The 25,076-nt window shown below is 43.7% G+C and overlaps 1 protein-coding gene across 1 annotated transcript in view; it reads left to right on the top strand.

Moving 5' to 3' along the window:
• Window positions 1-24,836, top strand: part of LOC115316029 (lysosomal Pro-X carboxypeptidase-like) — a 60,629-nt gene extending 35,793 nt beyond the window's left edge. Inside the window, exon 10 of the mRNA XM_042289342.1 lies at window positions 24,713-24,836. Within this exon, the coding sequence (XP_042145276.1) occupies window positions 24,713-24,836 (124 nt within the window). The remainder of the gene's footprint in view (window positions 1-24,712) is intronic.
• The last annotated feature ends 240 nt before the right edge of the window (window positions 24,837-25,076 follow it).

Here is a 25,076-nt window from a genome sequence, read left to right as displayed (position 1 = left end):
GTCGTGATTACACTATACCACACAGCGGTACAATGTTCAACCTGATCGAAACGGGCAGAGGTTGGGATTGGAATTAGTATCGCTGAGGTTCTGCAGGGCGAGCAACTTTCGCTTTACGTACTCCGACGTGCCGGGAGCGTTGACGCTCTCGGCCGTCGATCCCTCATCATTTGGATCTGATGGAGACGAAGTTATATCAAAACCCCGTGAAGTTTCATAATTCTATTTCGGAGTTCCGTATTGGAAGGCCGCGAAATACTTTCGGGGAATCAACAAAACAATATAAAATCTCCCTTTCGCTCCAAGAGCGTTCCATGAAACTGTGCTTATCGGTGTTCTAATAAGCTCATTTTAGTTTTCACGATGTTTTAAATAGAAATAAAATAAGTATACTTTGCGCGTCGTTTGACTATTTTCTGAGGACATCTTTGTTTCTATTCGTCAGTAAGAATCGAATTGTTCGTCACCTGGCACCCGAGGTTTCTAAGCGTGAACGGTGACATAGTCTGTATCCCTTGTTTGTTTTAAGAGACTCTACATCACAATTCATTGGGAACCTATAAAGCCCTATAAAAAGGCACATGACACCGAAATTATTTAAATAATTATTCCAACGTGGCTTATTTAAATCACACCTTAACGTATACCCAAAGATTGATGTAATAAAAATTATCTCTAATAAAAAAAAAAAAAAAAAGCATGGTTCGAAATTCGATGTTGTGCTCTAAAGATATATAAAAAACAATGCGTAACATTTTGGGATACTTCCGACAAAAACAGTATTACTTATTGTGGGGTCCCCACAAAAATACACGAAAGAAACAGTCATTATGAGGTCACCTCCATTGACGTTTGAACCTGCCAACTCTTGATGCCTAGGACGGCCGGCTACCCCAAAGCGCCCGAGCTTTGAAAATAGGTCAATACTGAATGAGGGAAGCAGATCAGAGTACAATGCGAGAAACGTTGGAAGGTTCGGAAGGCAAAACTCTTAGCCGGTGTGAGCGTGCGCATGCGAGTACCTTGCAGTCAGCGGGAGAAGTTGTTTTCGAGAATCTTCGCAGTCTAGATCCGTGTTTATTGATCGGCGTGTGACGACCTCTCCAGTCTATAAATCGCTGCAGGTATCTGCAACGTCCTGTAAGGATCACAAGCCACTATACTCTTGCATTCGCAGAGAAACTGAGGGGAATGAGGAGACGAGAGCACGAGGGGACACGTCAGAACGCCGAGCTCTGGTTGCAGTAATTAGTGGGTAGGCCTAAAGCTATTTGCCTTTGTCTCCACTGTACTCATCGGACGCGTTAGCACGCGGAACACCGGCTTTCGTCATTTGGCTCTTACATTCAAACACGTTCGAGAAAGCCTGTCAAATCGCGAAAGAATGTGGCCGCTGTAAAGAGAAAAGGAGATCAAGGAAGAGACGCGCAGTGGGCCTCTTGGACAGCGCCGAACAATGCCCTAGCGGCAAAATCCGAAAACACGGACACGCTTTTTTTTTTTGGTAAAGGAGAATTTTATGCATCAACCCTCCACCATTTGCCTCCGAAATTCCGTTCATTTCTCCTTTTTTCAGTCGCCGGTAGCCTCCTTTCTTTTTTCTCGGCCTTGCTTGTAATGACTCACGTGTTTCGGTAACGTGGCACACTTGTTTACAACGTTGAATATATATTATTCTTATATAACATCTGTGGTAAAGCGATGTTTGCCACGTAGGAGATTGATTTTCTCGTGGTTTTGTTTATTCTCGAACGATTCCAGAAAGTATGTTTAAATATTTTTAATCAAGAGTCGCGATATAACGGTTAGCTGCACAGCTAGCGCCACCTAGTGCAGAATTCACAAAACACTTGCCACGTGCGACGGTCTCATTCATTGTAGCAGGTCTCGGGCTCGTCCCGAGTATACTGCCGAACAGCGACGAATCGTTTTGCGGTAGGAACTACACAAAATGTCTTTTGATGGCTACCAGCCCCGCTAAGGCTATTCGCGTCTTCAGCTCAACGCTCGCCCTCCCGCGGCGGAAACGGGAAGCGCTCTAGTGAGGGTCCCCCAATTCTCCTGCTCAGTGGGCACGGCGAAACTGCTCGCGATCATGGCTCGCGAAATGTCATTTCCCAATGCAAACAACACTCTTCACTGTCCCAACGTAGTGCTAAAGCCTGTATGAGATTGTACCTTACTGGAAAGTTTTTGCTTTGCGCATAAAAGCAAACGCAAACGGTGTGCGTTTGCGTTAGAGTTGCGTGCGACACGTTGTGCGTGCGTCTCATCGCCATGCGCCATCCAAGGCCGCAATTTCGGGCTCCACGCACGCGCAGTGTGGAACACACAAAGCTAACGCAAACACAAAGCGCTTTCGTTTGCTCGAATACGCAATACTAAAACTCACTACTGTTTCACCGGCGTCCAACGCCAACGAAACGTGCTGCAGTGAGCAGACATGCATGCAGGTAGGCGTTTCTTCGAACTTGAAAGGCTGAGATTGGCAAAACGACGGAGCATAAAAATGAAAGTAACTAAATGTTATAAAAAATTAATAATTACAAACTTTTTTTTTTTTTTTTGTCATTTGGTTTGGAAGGATATTGCCGTCGACGTGGGACGTTTTGCCGATCGTTAAAAGTCGCGACATTGATAGCAAAATATACTTTACCCACAATAATGTAATTTTACATGAATTTCTCACATTAGCTAGAGTCTTTTAATTGACTTTAGACTATTTTTATTTTATTGGTAATTAGAGTTGCTGAAATTGACACCAGTGATGATACTTAGCACTCTTTTGATTGACATATTTGTTCGCGCGTTTCAAATTGGATTATAAGCCACAAATTATATTAGAGCTTGAAAAATTACGTATTAAAATATCTGAATTTCAATCATTATTATTAATACAAATCACCGCAAGGTATGCCCCCAATTAAGGCTACGATCGCAACAAAAACAGTTTAACCGTGATAGTATTTCCAGAAAGTTATCAGTTTTTTTTTTTGTTTAGTATATGAAAAACTCTGACATCGTTATCAAGATAGACAAACATTCAAACACTGGATGGATTATAAAGTCCTATGCGTGACTGCGTTGCTATCAAGAAAAACTAACACACACCTCAGCCGTCTGACTCGGATTTCGTCTCTGGAGTGTTGCAGTGAGAACAGCGTTTATTAATTTATACATTTTGTGAACATGTTGTAAAAATTCGAACTATATTATTAATCTGCTGGGAAGAACGTTCAACCAATTAATCATATGAGTACCCAAGAGCCATTAAAAGGGCCCGCAGTTCACTATTTTTCATGACAATTATCTGAGCGAGAAAAGGCAGCGAGGACGCACAAATATCAGCACTGATTTCTTCAACAACTACAAATAGCCTGGGTCGAAATATATGTCACAAAATAAAGTTTCCGCGGACAACTTCTCTAACTAAATAATTACAATATGAGACACATTTTGAGTTATGAAAGAATCCCAAAATTAAGACCTATATCGAAAATTAAATCCAAAATAGAGGTTAGTTTCGGTTTCGCTCCAGAATTAAAACGCGCATCCTTGCGTTATTTTTACCCCAAACAACGTTCTTGTTTTCAGGGTAAAGAGGTGACCTGCGCTCATAACACCCTAGCGTCCTCGTATTACCAGAAATAATTTGTGCCGCTCAGTGAAGCCAGCACACTAGACAGGCTCAACAGCGGCACGCATCTCCGACCCCCTCACTATAACCGCCATCTTGGGAAATGAGTGGCGACACCTATAGTTAGTTGGAGTCGCGAATATCCACATGACGGACCGGGCCGCGGACCGATTGATCACGTGATGCACGGCCCGCGGGCCGCCCGGCTGCAATGAGCATCCACACGGCGGACCAAAAGAGCAGACGACAGAGCGAACGGGCCGGTCTAACCCTCGACCTCACAGCTCCGCCAAACGCATGCAGCGAGCTGGTTTGAGGCTATTTGTAAGGAGCCAAGATGGAGGTTGAACAAAAGAGACGTTTGGCCGCGGTGGCCCTGGCGTTGAATATTGAGGACGAGGACGACTTAAGTGAACCGAAAAAGGCATGGGGACATCTTTAGATGATTATTTGGGTAGTCGTCGCGACTATTGTCCCACGGAGCGGGGAATTGCTCCATGAGCGCGATGAGGTAAAAAGTTGCATCGTCGCACAACAAAAAGTTCGTCTTCTTCGTCTTCAACAGTTGGCGCCAAAAGAAAACGACTTTGGATTTGGATTCTAATCCAAACAACAAAAGTCAGCTTGTTGCCAGACTTAGCGCTTCAATTATACTAAAAACGCCGCGGTCCACCGCCAAGGTCCGGGCGAGAAAAGTCGCTTGGCATTTCTCACAAGCGCGGGCCGCGGACCGCCGGCGGACCTCAAAAACCGGTGACGTAAGATCACATGATGCACGGCCCGCGAACCAAAAGAGCAGTTTGGTCCGTCGTGTGAATACACCTTAACTTGCAACCGAACATACCCACAATTGTTCACTGCAGTAGATAGATGGCGCAAGTCGCCGCCCAGTTCAAAATGTTCAGCTTCATTCACTCATCTACACTAGTTTATAGCTCCGGAACCGCTACTAATTGGTACCTGGAACGAGTCTCCGACAGGTGTGTTTGGCGTCCTACCCTAACCATACATCAAAAGTGGTTCGGAAGTGGCAAAAACTGACGTCAGAAATCCCGGAGTCTTATGCTGTTGCATGTCGCGATCCCGGCGGTTGGAACTAGAAGTACCGGCAAAAAGCGCGAGCGACCGCGAGTGTCGCTCTCGTCACGCTCCCAACTCCTGGCTCCCGAAGCTTCCGTGGACTGTCAAGCTGAAGAGCGACATGCGGCAGAACAGGCGTCTGCCACATCCACTGCCGCAGCTGGGGTACTGCCAGGATCGCGACCGGCGACAGCATGACACTCGTATGACGTCCCGAGGGGTGGAAATGGGGGGATCACTCTTTTGAACATGATAAACACACCAGTGAGATACGCGTTCCAGGCACCATTCTAATGCACCCTTTTATGACTCGTGTTCTGCGCACCGCCCTTGTGTCCTTGTCAGGGGAACGTGTTCTGAGCATGCGTGCTAGCTTTTTTCCGCGGATTATCCGACGCCGCGCATGCACAGCCCGGCGATTCGGCCATTTTTCGCTTGAGTGTTGAGCCCTGTTATAGTCACCGACAGCTTAGAAAAGCAGGGCGTAGCCTTCCTATTATAATGACGGTTATGGATTGCTGATTGGTTCTTTGGCGTTCTTATCGGATTACGCCTTAACCTCATTGGCTGCGGAGCCATACTAACATGTCCGGGGCTCACCATGCCCAGCGTTTCCAGTGCAGTTTCAACGGCTTGCGATGTACGGGTTGCTATGGCAACAGCTGCATCGGCTCCAACAAAACCGGTTTTTACGTCGTTTTCTTAGAGCCGACGCGGCTGTTGCCATAGCAACCCGTCTGTTGCAGTCGCACTCGGTCGGACTCATGGAGTTGTGGGAACCATCCTTGAGCGGAGCGCAAGTTCGTCTGCTTCTTGCGCAAGGGTCTCGATGATGTCAGAACGCAGTGCTTTCATTGGCTGATTGAGAAAAAAAATAGTGCGTTTACCTCAAGGCATCTAGCTTTTGGGTCTACTCACTATCCTTTCAATCAAAGGCAATCAGAGCTCGGCGTCGTTCTGACGTCACCGCAGCTCCTGAGGGAGAAGCAGACGACTCGCTCTCCGCATACGGCGTGCAACTTCGTCTGCTCCTTGCGCACCTCGGGCTTTTGTTCACTGCTCAAACGAACCCGCGTGCAGGTGTTTCCCTCTAATCTCAGCCAATAACGGCACAGGCTTGGCTGTCTCGTGACCGCGCGGCCCCCACGCGCTCTCTATTTTGACCTTTGATTGACGTGGTGCTCCATGCGTTAAGACGCGCCAAGGAGGAATTTGGGAGAACTTCCTTGCTGTATAGCTGGCATCTGTTCATAATGTTTCGATACTTCATTACTAACAGGTGTACTGTCAGCTGCAGTCACACAACCCACAATCTAAGAAAAAAGGAGGAAAAGGGTAGCAACGGCGCGTCTTCCTCCCCTCTATTGACGCGCCCCAAGGTGACACGACAAGAAGGGAGGAACGAGACCTTTTCCACCTCCAGGGAGACGGGAGAAAGGTTCCGCCCTCCAGCCTCATCATCTTTCGGTTTCGGTTTTTGAGAACGTCACGCGCATTGTTTACTAAATGTTATTGAGTTGATTGAGCTTCAGCGGCAGCGAAGGCCGCCAGTAATTCCTTCTCCCAGCCCAAACGTGCAAGTTGCATTGACGTTTTTACCACTAATTTTATGAAACGAGCAAACGAAGCCGCTTGAAACAGCCGAGTCCTGGAGTAGCCCCAGCAGCGCTACGCTCATCGGGCTAAGCTGGCCGCCTACGATATCTGAGCGGAACTACGTTTCGACGTTTACGACGTTATGGAAACCGTGGAAACTGCGTCCTAGACAGGCAATGTTTGCTACCGAGTGCTTGGGTGCCTTCAGTGCTGAATTCGGTTCTGTTTTTTGATGCCGAGTTCCAAACAGTAATCAACATGGTTCTGTATTTCTGCGTGCCACCACCATAGCAGCAACTTCGCGATGACAGCGTTGTGCGTTGTGAACAAAAGAATGGAATTATCGCCGACGTGACCGTGTGTTCGCATATTAGTGCTCTAACAACAAAATGAGATGGCATAAACTTTTGGGCATTGATGTCGCTGGTCGGACCGTGACCGGAGAGGTGGGATGTTGCAGGTCGACATTCTGCTTTATATTAAAGACTTTAATATTACTTGAGGGATTACGGTGAAATCAATCGACATGAGGATAGTTACGTTGGTACACTGGTCTGAACCGCAGTTTTCATCTTACAGTTGCCAATGTGACTGTCGACTGTGACGTCCTGTTGACTCCTACCCCAAGAGCAATTGCGCTATGGGAAAAAGACTGAACAGTATGGGAATATGACAAAATGTACGTATATTTACAGGTCAGAATTTTAGCATTAAATACGGCTGGTAGGTAAAATGGAAAAAAAAAGAAGTTATCCTTTATTTTGTTGTTTAAATATAGAACTACGATTACTGCCGGAGTAACGCTGCTAGCTGGTCGGACTGCCTTGGCATGCCTATATTCTGCCGTGCTCTCCGAGCAGGCCCTTGTAGGCCCGCTGTAGATTTTGCCGGATATTTGTGGATACAGCGTTCAAGTCCGTCGTGGTCTGTTTAAAGTACTTCTTTCCTTTTAAGGGCGAAGCTCCTTAGGGGCTAGCGATGTCCGTATGTCCGTCCAATGTCCGGCGTCGGGAGCTCGTGCTCACGATCACGGATTCGGCGTCGGGAGCTCGTGCTCACGATCACGGGAGCACGTGCTCCCGTGCTCGTGTAGGGCAAAAAAAAAAAAAAAAAGAAACCGCATCTTCACGTGGTGAATGATGTTGATGGGGGCGAAGCTCTGGTGGTGCTTGCCTGTGTAGACGGTAAGCCGCAGCCTGTCGAGCCTTTCGTTCGTTTTCATCCATGTCAGAAAGAGAATGTGTGGTATGGAACGTGGTTATATACGCATTTGAGCATTTTACCGCAGCGTGACATGGATAAAAACGAACGAAAGGCTCGGCATGCTACGGCTCAGCTTCTACGCAGACATGCACCACCAGAGCTTCGCCCCAATCAACATCATTCACCACGTGGAGATGCGGTTGTTTTTTTTCTCTTGCCGCTTCAAGTCGGGACGCGCGAGAGGAGCACGTAGGGAAATATATGTCTGTTGGTTGTCACGACCAAGTAACTGTCAGCCATGTTATATGATCGTACAAAATGCGTAAGACAGCCCTGGAGCTGTGGTAGGATTTCATCGTAACCTGCCTAAAAGTTACGATAATTTCGTTTCGTGAATACGAATTTGTTCATACGTTTTGTCATACTCGCATTTTTTGACGATCGTCAAAATAGTGCGTACGACAAAACGTATGAACACATTCGCATTCACAAAACGAAATTATCGTAAGTTTTGCGCAGGTTACGATGAAATCCTACGACAGCTCCGGAGCTGTCTTACGCACTTTTTTACGATCAAATAAACATGGCCGACAGCGTCGCTCGTTAGTTGGTCGCAATGACGAACGGACGTTTATTTTTCTACGTGCTCTTCTCGCGTGTCCCCACTTCAAGCAGCAATAAAAAAAAAAAAAAGAAAAAACAAACAAGAAAGGAGTACTTGAAACCGACCACGACGGACATGGACACTGCATCCACAAACATCCGGGGAAATCTTAATTAAAGCTTAAAAAAGCTTAAAAAAAGCTGCTTAAAAAACATCCTATATATATATATATATATATACACATATATAGGATGTTTTTTAATATATATTTTTATATATAATAAAAGCTGCTTAAAAACATCATATATATATATATATATATATACAGGGTGTTTTTTTTTATTCTTACATATTTGTTTAAAAAGAACCGTAAAAGCTACACTAATGCGGTTTCTGCAGGTGGGTTATACGGCTAGGTGGACATTATGTGGGTGGCTAATATTTGCGATAAGTCGGATAATTAATTAAAATTAATAATTAACTTTTTAATTACTGAAAATAAACGTATGGTTTCAATTAGAAACTTGCTGAGCATCATCGAAAAACCCCTAAATCAACTATTTTTTGATGGATATAACGCCGGGGCAGCATTTTACGGCGTTCTGTAAAAACGCTCTATTCAGACGCGTTTCTAGATTTCGGTTTCTTATCGGAGCGCATCTACGCGCCCGCGATCCTGCTCCCCGGTGGTCGCGGCGCGAAGCCACCTCCTCGCCTCCCTCGTAGAATGGAGGGAAGTGCGGCGCATGTGTGTTTCGCGTCTCAGCCACTGGGGAGCAGGACCGCGGGCCTGGTGATGCGCTCCGATAAGAAACCGAAATCTAGAAATGTGTCCAAGTGGAGCACTTTTACAGAACGCCGTAAAATGCTTTCCCGGCGTTATATTCTTCCAAAAATGGTTGATTTGGTGGTTTTCGATGATGCTCCACAAGTTTCTAAATGAAACTATATGTCTTTTTCCACTAATTAAAAATTTAATTAACGCATTTTAATTAATTAGCCGACTTATCGCAAAGATTAGCCATCCACATAATGTCCGGCTGGCCGTATAACCCACCTGCATATATATGGGTGGTTTCATCTCAAATCGTGCAGGCAAAAAGGGTCGAATTTTTAATTTTGATGAAAAAAATATATGTTATGGCGCCGTTTCTAAAACCGCAGTCGACACAAACCGCAAGTTCGTCGGATTTTTTGTTCTCGACTTATGAATTTTTAAAGAGGCCGCGGCGAAAAGCAGTGTTTTTCACACCCGTCGTGGGTCGGATGTTTCGCTTGATCTCCCGCCATGGATTTTCAGTCCACATTATATTATCTTTTTTGAAGCACTCTGTGGACACATTTAAAAGGCTCCAATACTATAAAATAATTTTATTCCTTTTGCTTTTTTTCTGTAAAAATGTCAAAAACGCCTCCTCGGTCAATTGTTGACGAAATTTGACAATTAATTACTGGCGATCTGCTTGGGTTACACCGATATTTTTTATGTCCACGGAGAGCCCAAAACACGCTCTTTATATTAACTATAAAATTTTTTGGCTGTATAAAATATCCTTTGCGGTACGTTTACGTTAATATTATTCAAAAACCAAAAAGTACCATTTTTGAAATTGATTTTCTCAAAAAACCCAATTTTTATTTTTTTTTTATTTTTTGTTCAAATGTATATATGATAGTTGTCTACACAAAAATCAAGCCTAGAAAGTGTATATTTTGTTTGCATGTTTTATATTTAGGCCTCAATATCGGAAAAAGACGTCTTTGTTTTGCAAGACCTAAGTCAGACATAGCGACCCATGCGTCTCTATGAATTGTGAAAAAGTTTTCTTGAATTTTCTTCTGAATTTTGTAATCAATTATAAACAGATTTTGTGGTATTGAATATTTATGTATGTTTTGATAAGAGCGGGAACCATGAGATACATATCTAACCAAATCAGCAGGCCTAGTAGACTTTCAATAACCAAAAGGCACAGACGTTGTATTGTTTCGATTTATAAACCTTTCAAAGTAAACTAGCACGACTAGCTATTAGCTGTCATATTACAAGACAAAGAAAGTCACCACATCGTCGATATATTATATACAATTCTTTACGAAACCAAACACTGGGGCTTGTTCACCGCACATCGCACAGGTCACCAGGGAATGTCCTTTCACTTCCGTAATACACAAAAGTGGTGACACAGAAACGGTCCGAAACACACAGACAGTGCGTCATAGAGAGGGGTAGGAAATAAAAGTAAATAAATAGGAATTAAATTGCCCAACTCCGATCTTAACGAAAATTGCGTTAAAAAAAAATAAATAAAGTATTTAGGTTCGAGCGGTGGCAAGGCGATAGGTCCACGCCTGGTGGAGAGTCAGACAAAGAAGTCGACGGCACGTAAAGGTAAAACAAAACAAAAATCAATAATTTAATAAAGACGGGAAAACTCAGCCGCACATGGCAAGAACAAAAACCAACTCCCCCGGGCATTCCCTAAACGGGACGCAACCAAATGCGTTTGAACACGCTCTCTACATCACCGCCAGGCCGCTACGCCATGACGAAATAAACCCAACAACTGAACAGTGCTAACAAACAGTTAGTAAGAAAAGATTGAAAAAAAAAAAAAAAAAAAAAACGTTCAGAAAAAACCGCACCCGAGAAACGAAGTTCAGCGGGGCGAAGAAACACACACGAGTCGGTCCCACGACATTGAAGTCTGGCAGGATGACGGCGTCCAGATGATGCTCGAATCTGTTCCTCCCTCTATTACGCACATCCACGACGGCCGTGCGGAACAGAGGCTGTACGAAAGAAAGTGAAGAATAGATTCGAGCAGACGATGCGCGAGAAGGTAACCGAGACTATGCTTCGAGCTTCATTTCGGGAGAGGAGCTTTCGAGGTAGTTTCTGCAGTTACTCAAACTTTCTCTTTCCCTTTCCTTTTTTCAAAAAAACACGTCAGCCGGCGCTAACCTTTCCTCTCGGGAGAAGCCCACTCTTCACAAACGGTTATAGTTGACAAGGAGGCTGACTTCAACCCAACTAGTCTCCGGGCAGAATACAAACACAAGTATATTTACCAACACGCTCGCTTTAATGTCAGTCTCCGGGCTTTGCTGTTTCCAAAAGAGATAACCCTTTATAAGGACAGAACGAGCGGGTTGGTGGGGATAATTCAACTTAAACACTCCCCTCTCGTTTTCTTCCTCAAGTTTAATAGATAACCCTTCGGTGCTATCGGATCTCCCCGGAGAGAGAGAGAGAGAGGGAGCACAGCCGTTTCAAGGTAAGGATAGGGCGCTCGAAGTTAGGGCAAACAGGCGGTATCGTTTCACGCATGCCCGGATGGCTGGTTTCAAATTTCCCCACATCCCTAATGAAACCGGCCAATCTTCGTGTGTGCGTCTGCGGGATTTCTGTCCCGCGCCGCCGGTTTTAGCGCGCACGTGGCGTTGTTTTGGCTGGCAGAACAGTTGTTGACCGTCGACATTGTAAGGCCGTGGTGTCCTCATCCTTTTAGGCAACGATTCCTTTGCTTTCCCTTGTGCAATACTCTGACAGACTCCTCCTGGGTGGCTGTCAATGTTCGCCGCGTCAACGACAGAATCGTACCATTTCACTCCCCGTGACACAGGGTGCGCTGCTCGCTTTACTGTCACGGGCCGTCCCATCTAACACAATGAGCGCAGAAGGTCGTGGTCATCTGCTGGCTCCAAAATGGCGGGACGTTCATGGAGGCCAATGAGGGCCCCGAATAAATAAGACGTCTGCCGACTCCTACACGTTAAAAATTTACGACACCTGCTGGTCTGTTAAGAAGTGTTGCTTTCTCTTTTTGGAAATCCTCCGATGTAGCTTGCCGCCTATAATAAAATTTAAATAATCAATAAATATATCAGGGTGGAAATACTGTATTTTATTTTTATATGGGAACGTCGAAAAAAATAAAAAAAACTATTTCCAAGCTTGTGAAGACGCGCAATTCGCAAGTCCATTTCGAGCCGTAAAAACACGTTTTTGTACGATATTGATGCTTAAATGTAAAACATACAAACAAAATATACACTTTCTAGGCTTAATTTTTGTGTAGACAACTATCATATCTACATTTGAACAAAAAATAAAAAAAATAAAAATGGTTTTTTCGAGAAAATCAATTTCAAAAATGGTACTTTTTGGTTTTTGCATAATATTAACGTAAACGTACCGCGAAGGATATTTTATACAGCCAAGGCATTTTATTATAAACATAAAGAGCGTGTTTTGGGCTCTCCGTGGACATAAAAAATATCGGTGTAACCCAAGTAGATCGCCAGTAATTAATTGTCAAAATTCGTCAACAATTGACCGAGGAGGCGTTTTTGACATTTTTACAAAGAAAAAGCAAAAGGCATAACATTATTTCATGGTATTGGAGCCTTTTAAATGTGTCCACAGAGTGCTTCAAAAAAGATAATATAATGTGGACTGAAAATCCATGGCGGGAGATCAAGCGAAACATCTGACCCACGACGGGTGTGAAAAACACTGCTTTTCGCCGCGGCCTCTTTAAAAATTCATAAGTCGAGAACAAAAAATCCGACGAACTTTCGGTTTGTGTCGACTGCGGTTTTAGAAACGGCACCATAACATATATTTTTTTCATCGAAATTAAAAATGCGACCCTTTTTGCCTGCACGATTTGAGATGAAACCACCCATATATATATATTTAACGGGCATGGTGGCGGGGGGCCGAACGCGTGAGTATAGAAGAAGAAAAGAACCCTTAGCGAAAACAGCAACAACGGACGATTAAATCGTCCGTTGTTGCTGTTTTCAATAACGGTTCTTTTCTTCTTCTATATATATATATATATATATATATATATATATATATATATATATATATGGTCCCGATTGGTTGCACCAAGTGCAATCATAACCAATGCAGCTTATGTGGGGACATAATTATAGCTAACTCTATTCGTAGCAAAGCGAATAACTTTAATTGGAAAATAAATGGCACCTTTGACTGTAATTCGGAAAATGTTATTTATATAATTCAATGTAGAAAATGCCAAATTCAATACATAGGAGAAACTAAAACAAGCATAAGAAAACGCATGAATCTACATAAAAGTCATATACGTAAACACGTTGCCGGACCGGTTTCCCGTCACTTAAACTCCGCAGGACATAACGGACTTTCTGATTTTAATTTTATTATACTCCAGGGGGGCTTTCGAACCACCAGAGATCGAAAAAATAAAGAATCTGAATTTATCTATAAATTTAATACTTTAGAACCGAAGGGCCTTAACAGTTCGAAAGGATCATTGCCGTCTTTTTTTATGGACATTTAATTGAGATCTTCTAATCGGTACCGCACTGTTGCTTTTTTTGTTCTCGCTTTATTGTTTGATGTGACACGAGCAAACCCGTAACATTGGGCTTCTCATTGGCTTCACATGACACCAGGTATAGTTGGGTTATACCCAACCACATGTCCCAAAAACTGGTTTTATGATAAGAATGGCAGTAATAATATTATATTTAATTATTTCCATAGTATTTATTGCATTGATATCGGGATATATCAAAGTTTTAAGCGAGAATTTAGTTGAGTAGGTACCCGCTAAACGGTAAGCATTTTTCCAATTAACTTCTTCTTTTTTTCCGGCCGTTTTTTCTTTGATTGAAAGAAAAGGAGAACGAAGTGTTCTCACTTGACTGGCGAAGAGCCTACCAGGCCCGAAACGTTATCTCACTTTTTTGGCAACCTCCTCGGCTAACTCCTTTAAGGGCTAATATTTTGTTGAGTATATATATATATATATATATATATATATATATATATATATATATATATATATATATATATATATATATATATATATATATATATATATACAGGGTGTTCAGGGAAAGGTTGACAAATTCGATATTGCGAAACCTACGCATCGGCGATGAGTCTGGCACTTCCCGCGGAGAGGAACTACCCCTCGATTCGCCCTCCGCGCGGCCCTCCGCGCCGCCGCGGAGGGCGCTGAGGTATGAGGTCCATTTTCGGCGGTGTCGGCGGCGTAGCCTGCTAGCCTTTATCGCGGTATGGTGGTGTGGTGGTGGTGTGCGGCCAGTGGCTGGCCTCGTGTTTGGCTTTGGTGCTGTGTCGATCACATATGCCACCATCGTGCATCCAGGTGAGCCTTAACCCAAAGAAGAAGGAGAAGAAAAAAAAAGGAAGAGAACACAGATTTTTGCGGACACTGCCGACTGGCGTGGCGACGGTGAGGTACAACAAGAAGCAGTGATCGAGTGAATGCGAGAGCATCGCTAGGAGGAACAACCGGAGTGGCCAGTTTGGGTGGGATCCCATACTTTGGCGCCATCTATCCCGGTGCGAGTGAAGCGCTCTATGCGGCGAACATAATATTGTCGCCGCGTCGGACAGAGAGTCATCACCTAAATGTTTCTTCTACCGTGGTCCTGGGCCAGGGGCCTATTTAGAAAAATTAATAAAGTTCGGGATAATTTAGTTGTTAATTATTTTCGCGTAATTATTTTTAATACAGAATTTTAGGGCATACTTTAATTAGCTTCTTGCTGGGTATCATTGAAAAGCTCTAAATCAACAAACTGCAAAACGATAGAAGGCACGCGTGGTATTTTACGACATTTTTGAAAAAAACGCAAAACATCGACGAGTTTTCAAGTTTCGGTTTGCAATCGGAGCGCTTCTCGGCACCGGCGGCACCGCACCCCGTGGAGAAATAGTGCAACCAGCCTCTGCTACGTTGCGCGAGGATTTGTGCTTCAGGGATCTATGAAGACGAGTGCGCCTCTTTAGGCCTTATTGTTCTTGGTTTATTTGACCGTTCATGATGTCCTCGACGTTCTCACTTTCTGTTTTCTTTTCTTTTATTTACCCCCTATAATGTTTGTACGAGTTGTACAGGGTAGATTAATGCGTTCCCTTTTTCTTTGGACGTTGAAGAGACTCTATGGTGCGCAGTAAGCACAGTGTGGGACGGCGGGATTTCGATTTTGTTTTTGTTAACCTAACTATTTGCACAAATTGTCCAGAGCCAGTGCGCGAGGCACGGCGAAGTGTGGGAACTCCCTTTAAACTATCTCTCTTTCTTCGGTAGCATTTACCACGCGTTGCCTGGGAAAGGGTGCGAAAGAAGGGTTGCGATGGCAGTTAAACACTTGTTATAGCTCGCTCAAACGTTTTGTCATTGTCGTCTGCTTGAACAGGTTTCACCATTTTTGTTTCCCAAACTTGGATAGCGATCAATAAAATAATAACTTGCCTTGGTTGTAAAGTAGTACTCTTTGAATGAGGTGGCATCTTGACCTCTCGGCGCAGGCATCATAAACAATGAAAGGGATAGTAGGCGAAACATTATCATTGATGTCTTTGGGGTGCTGTCAGCTTCGGCCTTCTGCAAGGTTTTATAAGAAGTAAGGATCATTGTTACGTTTAAGTTGACATTGTAGGCGCGGTTCAAGAAACGTTCCCGTATTTCGGCTACATTTTGTTTTTCTAGCGAGGCAATCATGAACGAATCGATAAAAAAAAAATTCGCGCTTGACATAAACGTCGAGAAAAGCGAGAGAAAAAAAGTTGAGTGAAGGGTACACTGTCTGTTGTAGTAAACATTAAAAAAATAGAATTGCTCTTGAAAACGTTGTTGTAGCACAGTGTGTCTACACACAAAAGAAGTTTAGTATTGTTGTTTTTGACCACAGACATAAGCTACGGATCGCCGATTGCTTGCTTTCCGCCCAAACTTAGTGCTGGTGGTGCAAACCACATGCCAAAGTTTTCAGAAGTAACCGATATCGCATTAAAAAATATCAAAGAATATGCTGAAAATTTGATTGAGAAAATGAGGTCCGTTCCCAGTAAGCTGACACCATTTATGCGTTCGTGAACTTCGTGGTTGTTGTTGAGAACTTGTAATTGGGCATCACAGGCAAGAATATTGAAGAAAGGGGGGAGTCTGGGATTTCTGCCGTACGAATTACGGCTTTACATCATTAAAATGCGCATTACCATCTTTACTTAATAAACTCGAAGGCAATGGTATCAGCATCTATGGGACATCAAATCGGATGTTGGCAAAAATCATATTACCATAGAGTTATTACAATAAACGCTAGAGGCTCAGCTGGCGCTAGTGTGCTGCTGCATTTTGAAGCAGACAGCAAGCAGTCAGAAATTGACTTCCGGTAATGCATATCTATGGGAAAAAGCGAGTGCATTTTCTCTCCGCACTCGATTATAAGAGCAAATAGCACGAATAATTTGTACGTACTAGGCACACTGGAACATTTCTCAGTCACGCAGACGAAAACATTGGTCAGTTACAGCATTTTTATTTGAAATCCGCGTCATTAAAAACGGTCTTAAAACCGCCTCGTACGTGTATTTATGTGCACTGTCGGACACTGTTAGCGCGAACACGGCGTCGACGCTTTCCAGCATGGGGAATATACGTGCCAAATGAACGAACGACATGTGGAAAACCAAGAAAGACTGCAAGAACTACGCGGTAACACTGGGTAAGTAACTCCTTGTGCTTGCAGACGATCAAAATAAGTTGAAAGTCACGTAATATAGTCCGATTTGCAATAAATAAGTACCGCTTTATTCTTTCTGCTCATGAATATGTGCGAAGATGCTTGTTCTGTGTTCAAATCATCACCCGCACGCTCCAAATGTTTGCATATAAGGGGAAGCCAGAGGACAGGTGCGCGATAAAAACTGCCCAACATAGGAAATAATAAGAGAACACACCTTTCGTAGCCCGCGTACTTTATTCTTTACGTTTCGAACGTTTTTTTTAACCACTCGTCAAGATGCACGACGGGGTCATTTTCATATAGTGAGAGGACGGGCATATTAGCAATATATAAGCACCAACGGAATGCTGGCGAACTTTGAACACACTCTACATTCCTTTCGATCGTTATTTTGGTTAGAATCATCGCTCGTTTCTACATACCTGCCATAGAACAGAAGTTTGGGCCTGAGATATAGCGACGTTCAGCATCGTGAAAAATGCTGCAACTAAAGCAATTACACTTTCACAATATTAATAAAGGTACATACTACCCGGTACAACCGAAATAACAAAGGTTATTCATGTTATTTTCCGGCGACGAGACAAACTTCATGCGCGTTTTCCCATAGGAATACGCAGGAAAACTGGAAAAGTAGACTGCATGCTGTCTGCTTCAATTTGCAACCGGAAGTGCCGTAGTCACTAGCGCCAGCTGAGCCTCTAGCGTTTATTGAAATAACTTTATGCATATTGCAGACAGCATAATTTTTACCTTTAGTGCCTGGGTTTTTTTTATCTGTGGTGAAACTTGTTTCTGCTTTAAAAATATTTTTTTTTTTTTTTGCATTCAAGCTGAGTGCAACAATGTGAATTCTCGTTATTCTGTTTTAGTGCCCATTTTTGTGTTTGTTCTCGTGGTGTTTACAATGCTGCTTTCCCGCCAAAATGTGTTGGGGCACCAGGACCTCGTCAAGCTGCAACCGCAGCTTTTTGTCCTGACGTCTTCCCTTTTTGTACCAACCAGAATGGGAAATAAAATACATTATTATTATATAGAGTGGGTGTATTCCGTCATTCCAGGGCTCCAATTGCGGCTTGGGCATGCAGGGCGCGGGTCATTAGCCGCGTTCGCACACCGATGACGTCGCTCTGCAGCCCCGCTTTCCACCCTTGAGTAGAAGGCTTCACTAGTAGAGCCAGACCAGGGATCTTTTTGCACCCCCAAATCGGGGGCTTCGAGGAAATCCACTTTCACATCGAAAATGTCCGAAAATCCCTTATAACTTTTGAACCAGATAACGGCAGGGTCTGAATCTTTGGCATCTTGTCCGGACCACCGGCAAGTGGGTGGAGAATTTTTGTTTGGTGATGCGTAGAGTAATTTTAAGGTAAAAGTTTTAAGACTGAGGTTTATTTTGGTTTCTCACGGACCAAGCCCGTTTGGGAGGTAGAGGCAAAAGGTATTTCTGCCTGACTGGGCCTCTACCTCCACAGCTCATAACAGCACAACTGTAATTAGTTGCTGTATATAGAGGCAAATAAAGTAAACAACATACATATATCTACGCGACCGCAAACATGCGCACGTTTTACACAATATTGTAAAATATATTTTACCAATATAAACATGGATTAATCTGTCCTCAAATGAATATAATATTACAAGAAATAAGAAAACTATCAACAAAATTGATTAAAATCATAAGCCTAGCTAGATGATGCTACACAAAAACAACTATCATTCATTCGTAGGTGATTTGTAATCACTGACGTATAAATAGAAAACGACTAAAGGATCAAAAATTTACAAACGATATATACATAGAAGGTTACACCCATGTAACACATGTGTCATTGAAACAGTGATAGGCGCATTACGGGAGTGTCACTTTCAAGTTTTACTACGCGTAATATATATCGTCTGTGCAAGCATGTGTCTGATGTTATCTTTATATTTAATAAATGATACTGTAAAATCAGTACACCCTTAAAAATGTTTAGTAATTACGGAACTTGATAATTTAGTTTTTGCGTTCCTGAGAAGATGAGGTTGTGATGGCTATTCATGTATTTGATAAAATTTTTCTTTATATATTGACTGCATAAGTTTAAAGTAATAAACCGAGTTTGCTTTAAGCATGTTCTGTTTTGTAAGATGTAGACTGCAGTAAAAATCGAGTACGTTTCGTTGATCGTTATCTGAAATGCGCAAAACCTTTTTCTGAAGAGTAATTATTTTGCTATAATTTGTGGAAATCGTTGTCCACCATGCCATAATTTTGTAACAAAGTTTTGAGTAAAACAAGGAGTAATATAAGTTTTTGATAAGCCACTTTGATAATAAATTTGCTGCTTTATATATACAGCCTACAGTTTTCGATAGGTCTCCTCTTATTTAGTTCACGCGAGGGGTCCAACTAAGTGTTTCATTAAACCAGACGCCAATAAACTTTTGTTCTATAATTTGAGATACGGGGGTGCTATTATATTGCAGATGTATTACACTATTGTCGTGCTTATTGATAGGTCTAAATATAATGTACTTTGTTTTGTCCACATTTAGTTTAAGTGCGTTTGTTTCCAGCCATTCTGAAAGTTTTTGAAGATGAGCATTTGCTTGTTGTTGTAAGGACACTTTTGTATTGCTGCAGAAGAAAACATTTGTATCATCAGCGTACATCAATATATGTGGAGAATTTGGGATGTCTTTTCGATCATATAAATACATGAAAAAGAGTAGTGGGCTCTAAGCACTCCACGCCTTATTTCTAATTGCTGAGTCGCGGCGTTATTCACACGTACAAACTGTTTACGATTCCGGAGACAGGACTTCATTAGGTCAGGCGCTATGCCGCGTACACCACAAGTCTGAAGTTTTGATAGTAACATATTGTTTTGTACTGAATCGAAGGCCTTGCTCAAATATACAAATAACCCGAGTGTATATAGTTTATTTTCAATGTTGGTTATAATTCTGTCCTTTATATTCTTAAGCGCAAGTTCAGTCTATTTGTCCTTTTGAAAACAATATTTGGACCTAGTGATTACGTTGAATTTTGAAGAAAAAAACAAATAGCTTTTGCTATATAATATTTATCACGCTTTCAAATTTTTTTTGAGAATATTGACAATACGGTATTAGGTCGGCATTTTCCTAGGTCATTTCTTTTTCACGCTTTGTGCACCGCACTAACCCTTGCGTAGTAACCCTAAGCAAAATAAATATTTTAACATATCCGAGATACTTGTCGATGACATATTTTCGCTGGCGACTGCTGCTCAGCCTTAACGGAATTGTGAGTAAAATTTTAACGCCTGCTGAACAATTTTGGATTGGCACCAAACGCCCGATAGTTTTGTAAAACTGACATTCCTTCTTTTGCGGGTGGCAGTAACGAGGTCCCTGAAGGACAGGTCGGAGGGCTTGTGGATATATAAAGCCGTTAGATTGTTACGTGACACTGTGACCTCACCGTGTAACATGGTTTCACCGTGTCACGTCATGTCACGTGTCACTGTGACGTCACGTGACGTCACAGTGTAACGGGACTTGACGTAACAATGTAACGTCCAAGTGCTCCCTGACGTCACGGGACACAATAACAACCCACTCTCAAGTGCCGTCGTGGGCTGTGTTCTAAAATTTACTCAATCCAACTCCAGAGTAAGGGTTTCGTAATGCAGCGTTTCAAAACTTACTCGTGCTTACCAGATAACGTCAGAACTTGCATTCCAGAAGTTGGCTGTTTACTCCCGAGTAACTACTCGCGCTACCCTCCTCGATCAGTGGGTAACATCGGATGAAATCGAGTAAATACGTCCCGTGATCTGTTCGCCGTCTGCTCGTCGTCTGCTCGTCGTCTGCTCGTCGTCTGCTTTTTGTGCCCACAGCCGTCGAAACTCGTTTGCTCCATTCACTTTGGTGGCAGGTGTTCGAAATGACGAGTATAAGGTGCAGCCATTTACGCGTGGTTATTGCGATTTGGTGTTTTAAACGCACGAATTTACTGTGCAACTACATCCAGACCTTGCACCTTTCAGAGAAAGGAATACCTGTTGTTATTAACAAAGTGCGAGCGTAAACAGGAGCTTCACCGCGTCCCTGTCCTCAGCGTTGAAGGGAACTCGTGTTTTTACGTTTGAGGCTGAAAATGTTCTAACTCTGTAGATGACGTGAAAGTATTTTTTTTTTATATTTCACAAAGTGTGTGTGATGAGAGGAAAACGATTGTAAAGCAGTGAAGGCTTCGAAGAATTTATGTAAATGACCAGTCAACCAACCCCAGCCTACCAATCCCCCCTAGAAATATAGTGGTTTGGAAGTTCCTTTTGTGATTTTGTGATCATATTCTAGTCAAAGTGAACGCAAGTTAATATAACTGTTGAGAAAGCCCTCTATACTGTACCGCTACACCGTGTAAAATCAATTTCAGAAAAACGTAATCGTAGCAAATTGTGATGCATGGAACGTATGCGTTGGCGGCACCTGGACTAGACTTTCAACGGTCGCGCTGCTTAATAAAATGTTTTCGGGTGTTTAACGGTAAAGAATAAGTAATTTTGATTCAATATGCAGCCAAAAAGGACGGTGAGCAAAAGGAGCAGGGTGGTACCATCTCAGGAAACGCCGCATCGTTACTGTGAAAGAAAAACAGCGCAGCGGTTAATATAATCGTCTCTTCGAGTTCTTTCTCCACGAGCAAAAGCGATCGTCTGCTATTTTCAGCCATAGCTTTTATGTTGTATTTTTTCCGTAGCCCAAGACGAAGCCAATCCGCGTAGCAGCCAGGTGATAACCGCGGCCGTTCCAAAATCGAGTCGCGGATCGTTTACTCGCGACGTCACGTGGTATTATTACCCGCTGACGTAGGAGACAGGTTACTGGGGTAAGATTCGGAACATAGCCATGGTGTTACGTTGCGTCAAGGTGTCATGAAACCTCGACCGTGTCATGACATAACACGACGTCACAGAAGACCTTTAAATGCTATGAGTTTGGTGAGGCTCTGGGATGACCTCACATTGTCACGTAACATTGTGATGCCATCGAAGCTACGGGACACGGCCACAAAAGTCCTAATGTGTGCGCTATGATAGATGCTATGCATTCAAAACAAACAAAAAAGTGGTACCAGAAACTTGGGCTGTCCAGTACGACGGGGTGTTTGAAGGTGAAGAACTTCAAGTCTGGGACTTTGGTTGTTTCGGGCTCGCTTCGTTCTGACGGCGGTGCTCGAGGGACAGTGAAAATGTTGCTTACGGTAGAGTGTCGTTGACTGTGATAGAGTACGGTTGCTTACGTCAACTGGTGTCGTCCATCGGCGGAAGAACTGCCGGGGCTGGAGCACGGAAGTCGGGGACGGTTGGTGCTTCCAGAGTTATTTATTGTTGTACAGCTGTGACTGAAAATACAAATGCGTGCCCGTATGCTGGATACGTGAGAGAAGCATAAAAGAATGTGCTCGTATGCTGAAACGTGAAAGAAGCATAAAAGACGAACGTGAAGGAAGCATAAAAGATGAATGAGCTTGTCGGTATCACTGTCTCTTTAACAATTTTCTAGGTGTCGTTTGTTTTCACGAGTACTCTCATCGGAAGCTTTGTCTGTTATGTTACCACATGCTACGATCGGCCAAACGAAGATTTGTTGAAGCTGGGTTCTGGTTGCCAGCTGGGGAGCCTGCGATTGCTCAGCACTATTTGCCGAGAGAGTTTGCGTCGTGTCATGGTATCACACTGACTTGTTGGCGCTCGGTTCCTATGAGGCTGTACCGCGAGAGGCAATAAATACGGGGACGGGGGCAAACGACATCAGGTCGTTCTTCCGTTGAACACTGCGTCGCCTGTATGTCTCGTCCCGTCGTCCCGCGACACAACATGGTTCCCGGAAGAGGGGGGGGGGGGGGGGGGGGAGATGGCCCAACTGAATGGTGTGCAGGCATCGTGCCCGTACTCAATCCTTCGGGCGAAGTTCGCCTATGCGTAGTCGTAACGCAGTTGAACAAAGGAGTCTTGCGGGAACGATGGTTTCTGCCAACAGTAGGCGACACTCTAGGTCAACTGTTGAAAGCCTCCTATTTGTCGAACCTGGACGCTGATTTGGACTTCCGCCAAGTGAGGTTGGTAGAAGAGTCAGCCGATAACAACCTTTATCACTCCGCTCGGCCGCTACTGTTTCCAGCGGCTCCAGTTAGGAGTAGGCTCATTCCCAGAAGATTTCCAGAAACGAATGGTAGAACTATTAGACTAGCAGTAGCAAACATGATGCATGACATCTTAGTTTTTGGAGCCTCAAGGCCTGAACATGATGAAAGTTTGTGTCCGGTTCTCGCAAGACGGGTGAAACCGGGGTAACGCTTAATCAGGCCAAGAGTGTATTCGGTGTTCGCAAAGTGTCGTTTTCGGGCAATTCGGTTGATACGACGTCTATTAGAAGAGACCCGAAAAAGGTAGAGGCCGCCAAAGAAATGGTTACGCCAGTGAACGACCCAAACGTCCACACTCTAAAATTTTAGTTTCACAAAAACTGGGCTCGCGTGGGCGTCGGCTCACAAAACAGTTTTGTTTTCCATTAGTACATATCGTCTGATCCAGGTAACGTCGGCTGCTGAAACTTTCGCATTTTATCATCACCGCTAGCGTCACATTCTCACGGAGTTTCAGCTATCTGCGATGCTTAGTTTATGCGGGCTAAAAGACTGTTTTTTTTTTTCCCCGATAGGACCCTGTATACCTCGTGAGGATTATCCATGCGGTTCAGCGAGAGAACCTTTTTCAGCGTGCAGTGTGTCTTTAAAGCTTCCTTTCATCAGAACTGCCTACTGTAAATACTGATCCAGCGCCCACCATAAAGTTAGAGATATTCACGAAAAAAAATGGGCACTGATGCTTGTTAGGTTGGAAAGCAGAGAAGCAGAAGGGATATGCGCTAGAGTAAGCCCTTGTTCGATTCGATGGAACGGAAGGGGAGCATTATGGGTGTCTGGCAAAACCTAATTTTTAAAGAAGTCGCATCCCTCTTGTCAAGCCTCCGTTGCTTGATGCTTTTGCATCATACTTTACCGCTTCATATCATTGCATATGTGCAAAGTTTTCCTGCCTTCAACTGGCTTCTCAGATTTGGCTGATGCAGAGGAGCGTCTCATTTAGATCGGCGGGCTCGGGCATTTCTTATGACGGTTGCTTGATATGTCTGTTGTCTGTATTTGGGTCGTAGAGTTTTCCGGTGTTCATTCATAGGAAAACCGGCGGGCATTTTTCAGCATTTATACGGTTATCAAATATCGGTGCATTTCGTTAATTGTTTTTGGAACGACTCCAGAAAAGATGATTACCGGCAGAAAACTCTAATGGAAAACCAAGAGTTAAAGTCTAAGGGCACATGGTTTCGGAAAAAAAAACACCCCTTGCTAAAGTGAAATTCCACTAATCAGAAGGTAAAAAGTGAAAGCCGTTTACAAATCCCTGTAACGCCGAATTGGAGCGCAGCTCTTGAGGAGGAGTAGGGAAGGGTACTGAGGGGTCACGTCACCTGCGGGTAGTCACGTGACCCCCCGGGGGGGGGGTCACGTGACCTCGGGGGAGGGGGGTCACGTGACCTCGGGGGGGGGGGGGGGTCACGTGACCCCCCCCCCCCCGGTTACGCCGACGCCGACAACGACGCCTACGGCGACGCCGACGCCGACGCCGACGCCGACGCGACGCCGACGCCGCTCAGGCTGGAAACGGGCCCCTAAGAGCTGCGCTCTAAAAAGACCACTTTGAAGACATCGAGGATCATAAACATATTTTGAAAGGTTCTTTTGATCTAGGGAGATCTAATTATTAGAGTTATACTTTAAAGAACACTGCTAAATTTGTCAGCAGTCAAGTTTCAGGAGCGATGTGTGACCAAATAGCACATCTCACCAGTGTCGGGCATTTGCAGTTCCGACTGTTTTTAATCTTTTCGTTCTTAGTGTCTGTTAAATGTGTTTTTCTGAAGATGTTCTTAAAAGCATGGTTTCACAATTTTATTTGGTTAACAAAACATTTGTTTTCTTCCCTCAGGTCAGGATGGAAACTGAATCCCGACAGCAAATGGGTCAAGGTTGAGAATGCGGAGTTCCACAGCGATGAAGATGGACCTCCAGAGTTTAAAGGGCAACAAGCAGGACTAGGTGTGCAGATTTAAGTGCCCACTGAATGTAGTAACATATGTTCTGCCTGAACTAAGTTGAATATGTAGGGCTGACAACATTGATAATCGGTCAACTTTCCACGACTTCGGACGCAAAAAAAATCTTAAAGAAAGCTGCACCCGCTTGTTTTCGTATTGTTATTTAGTATGTGGTGGTACTACCACTACATAGTCTATTCCATTCTATGGACGTTCCTCAAAAGTGAAGTTAATTTAGATTTAGTGGAGTTGTTT

The sequence above is a fragment of the Ixodes scapularis genome, unplaced genomic scaffold (genome assembly GCF_016920785.2).
Source record: "Ixodes scapularis isolate PalLabHiFi unplaced genomic scaffold, ASM1692078v2 PGA_scaffold12__126_contigs__length_90152505, whole genome shotgun sequence".
NCBI classification, from domain to species: Eukaryota; Metazoa; Arthropoda; class Arachnida; order Ixodida; family Ixodidae; genus Ixodes; species Ixodes scapularis.
The sequence above is the reverse complement of the archived record's forward strand: the minus strand, read 5'-3'. Positions and strand labels throughout refer to the sequence as shown.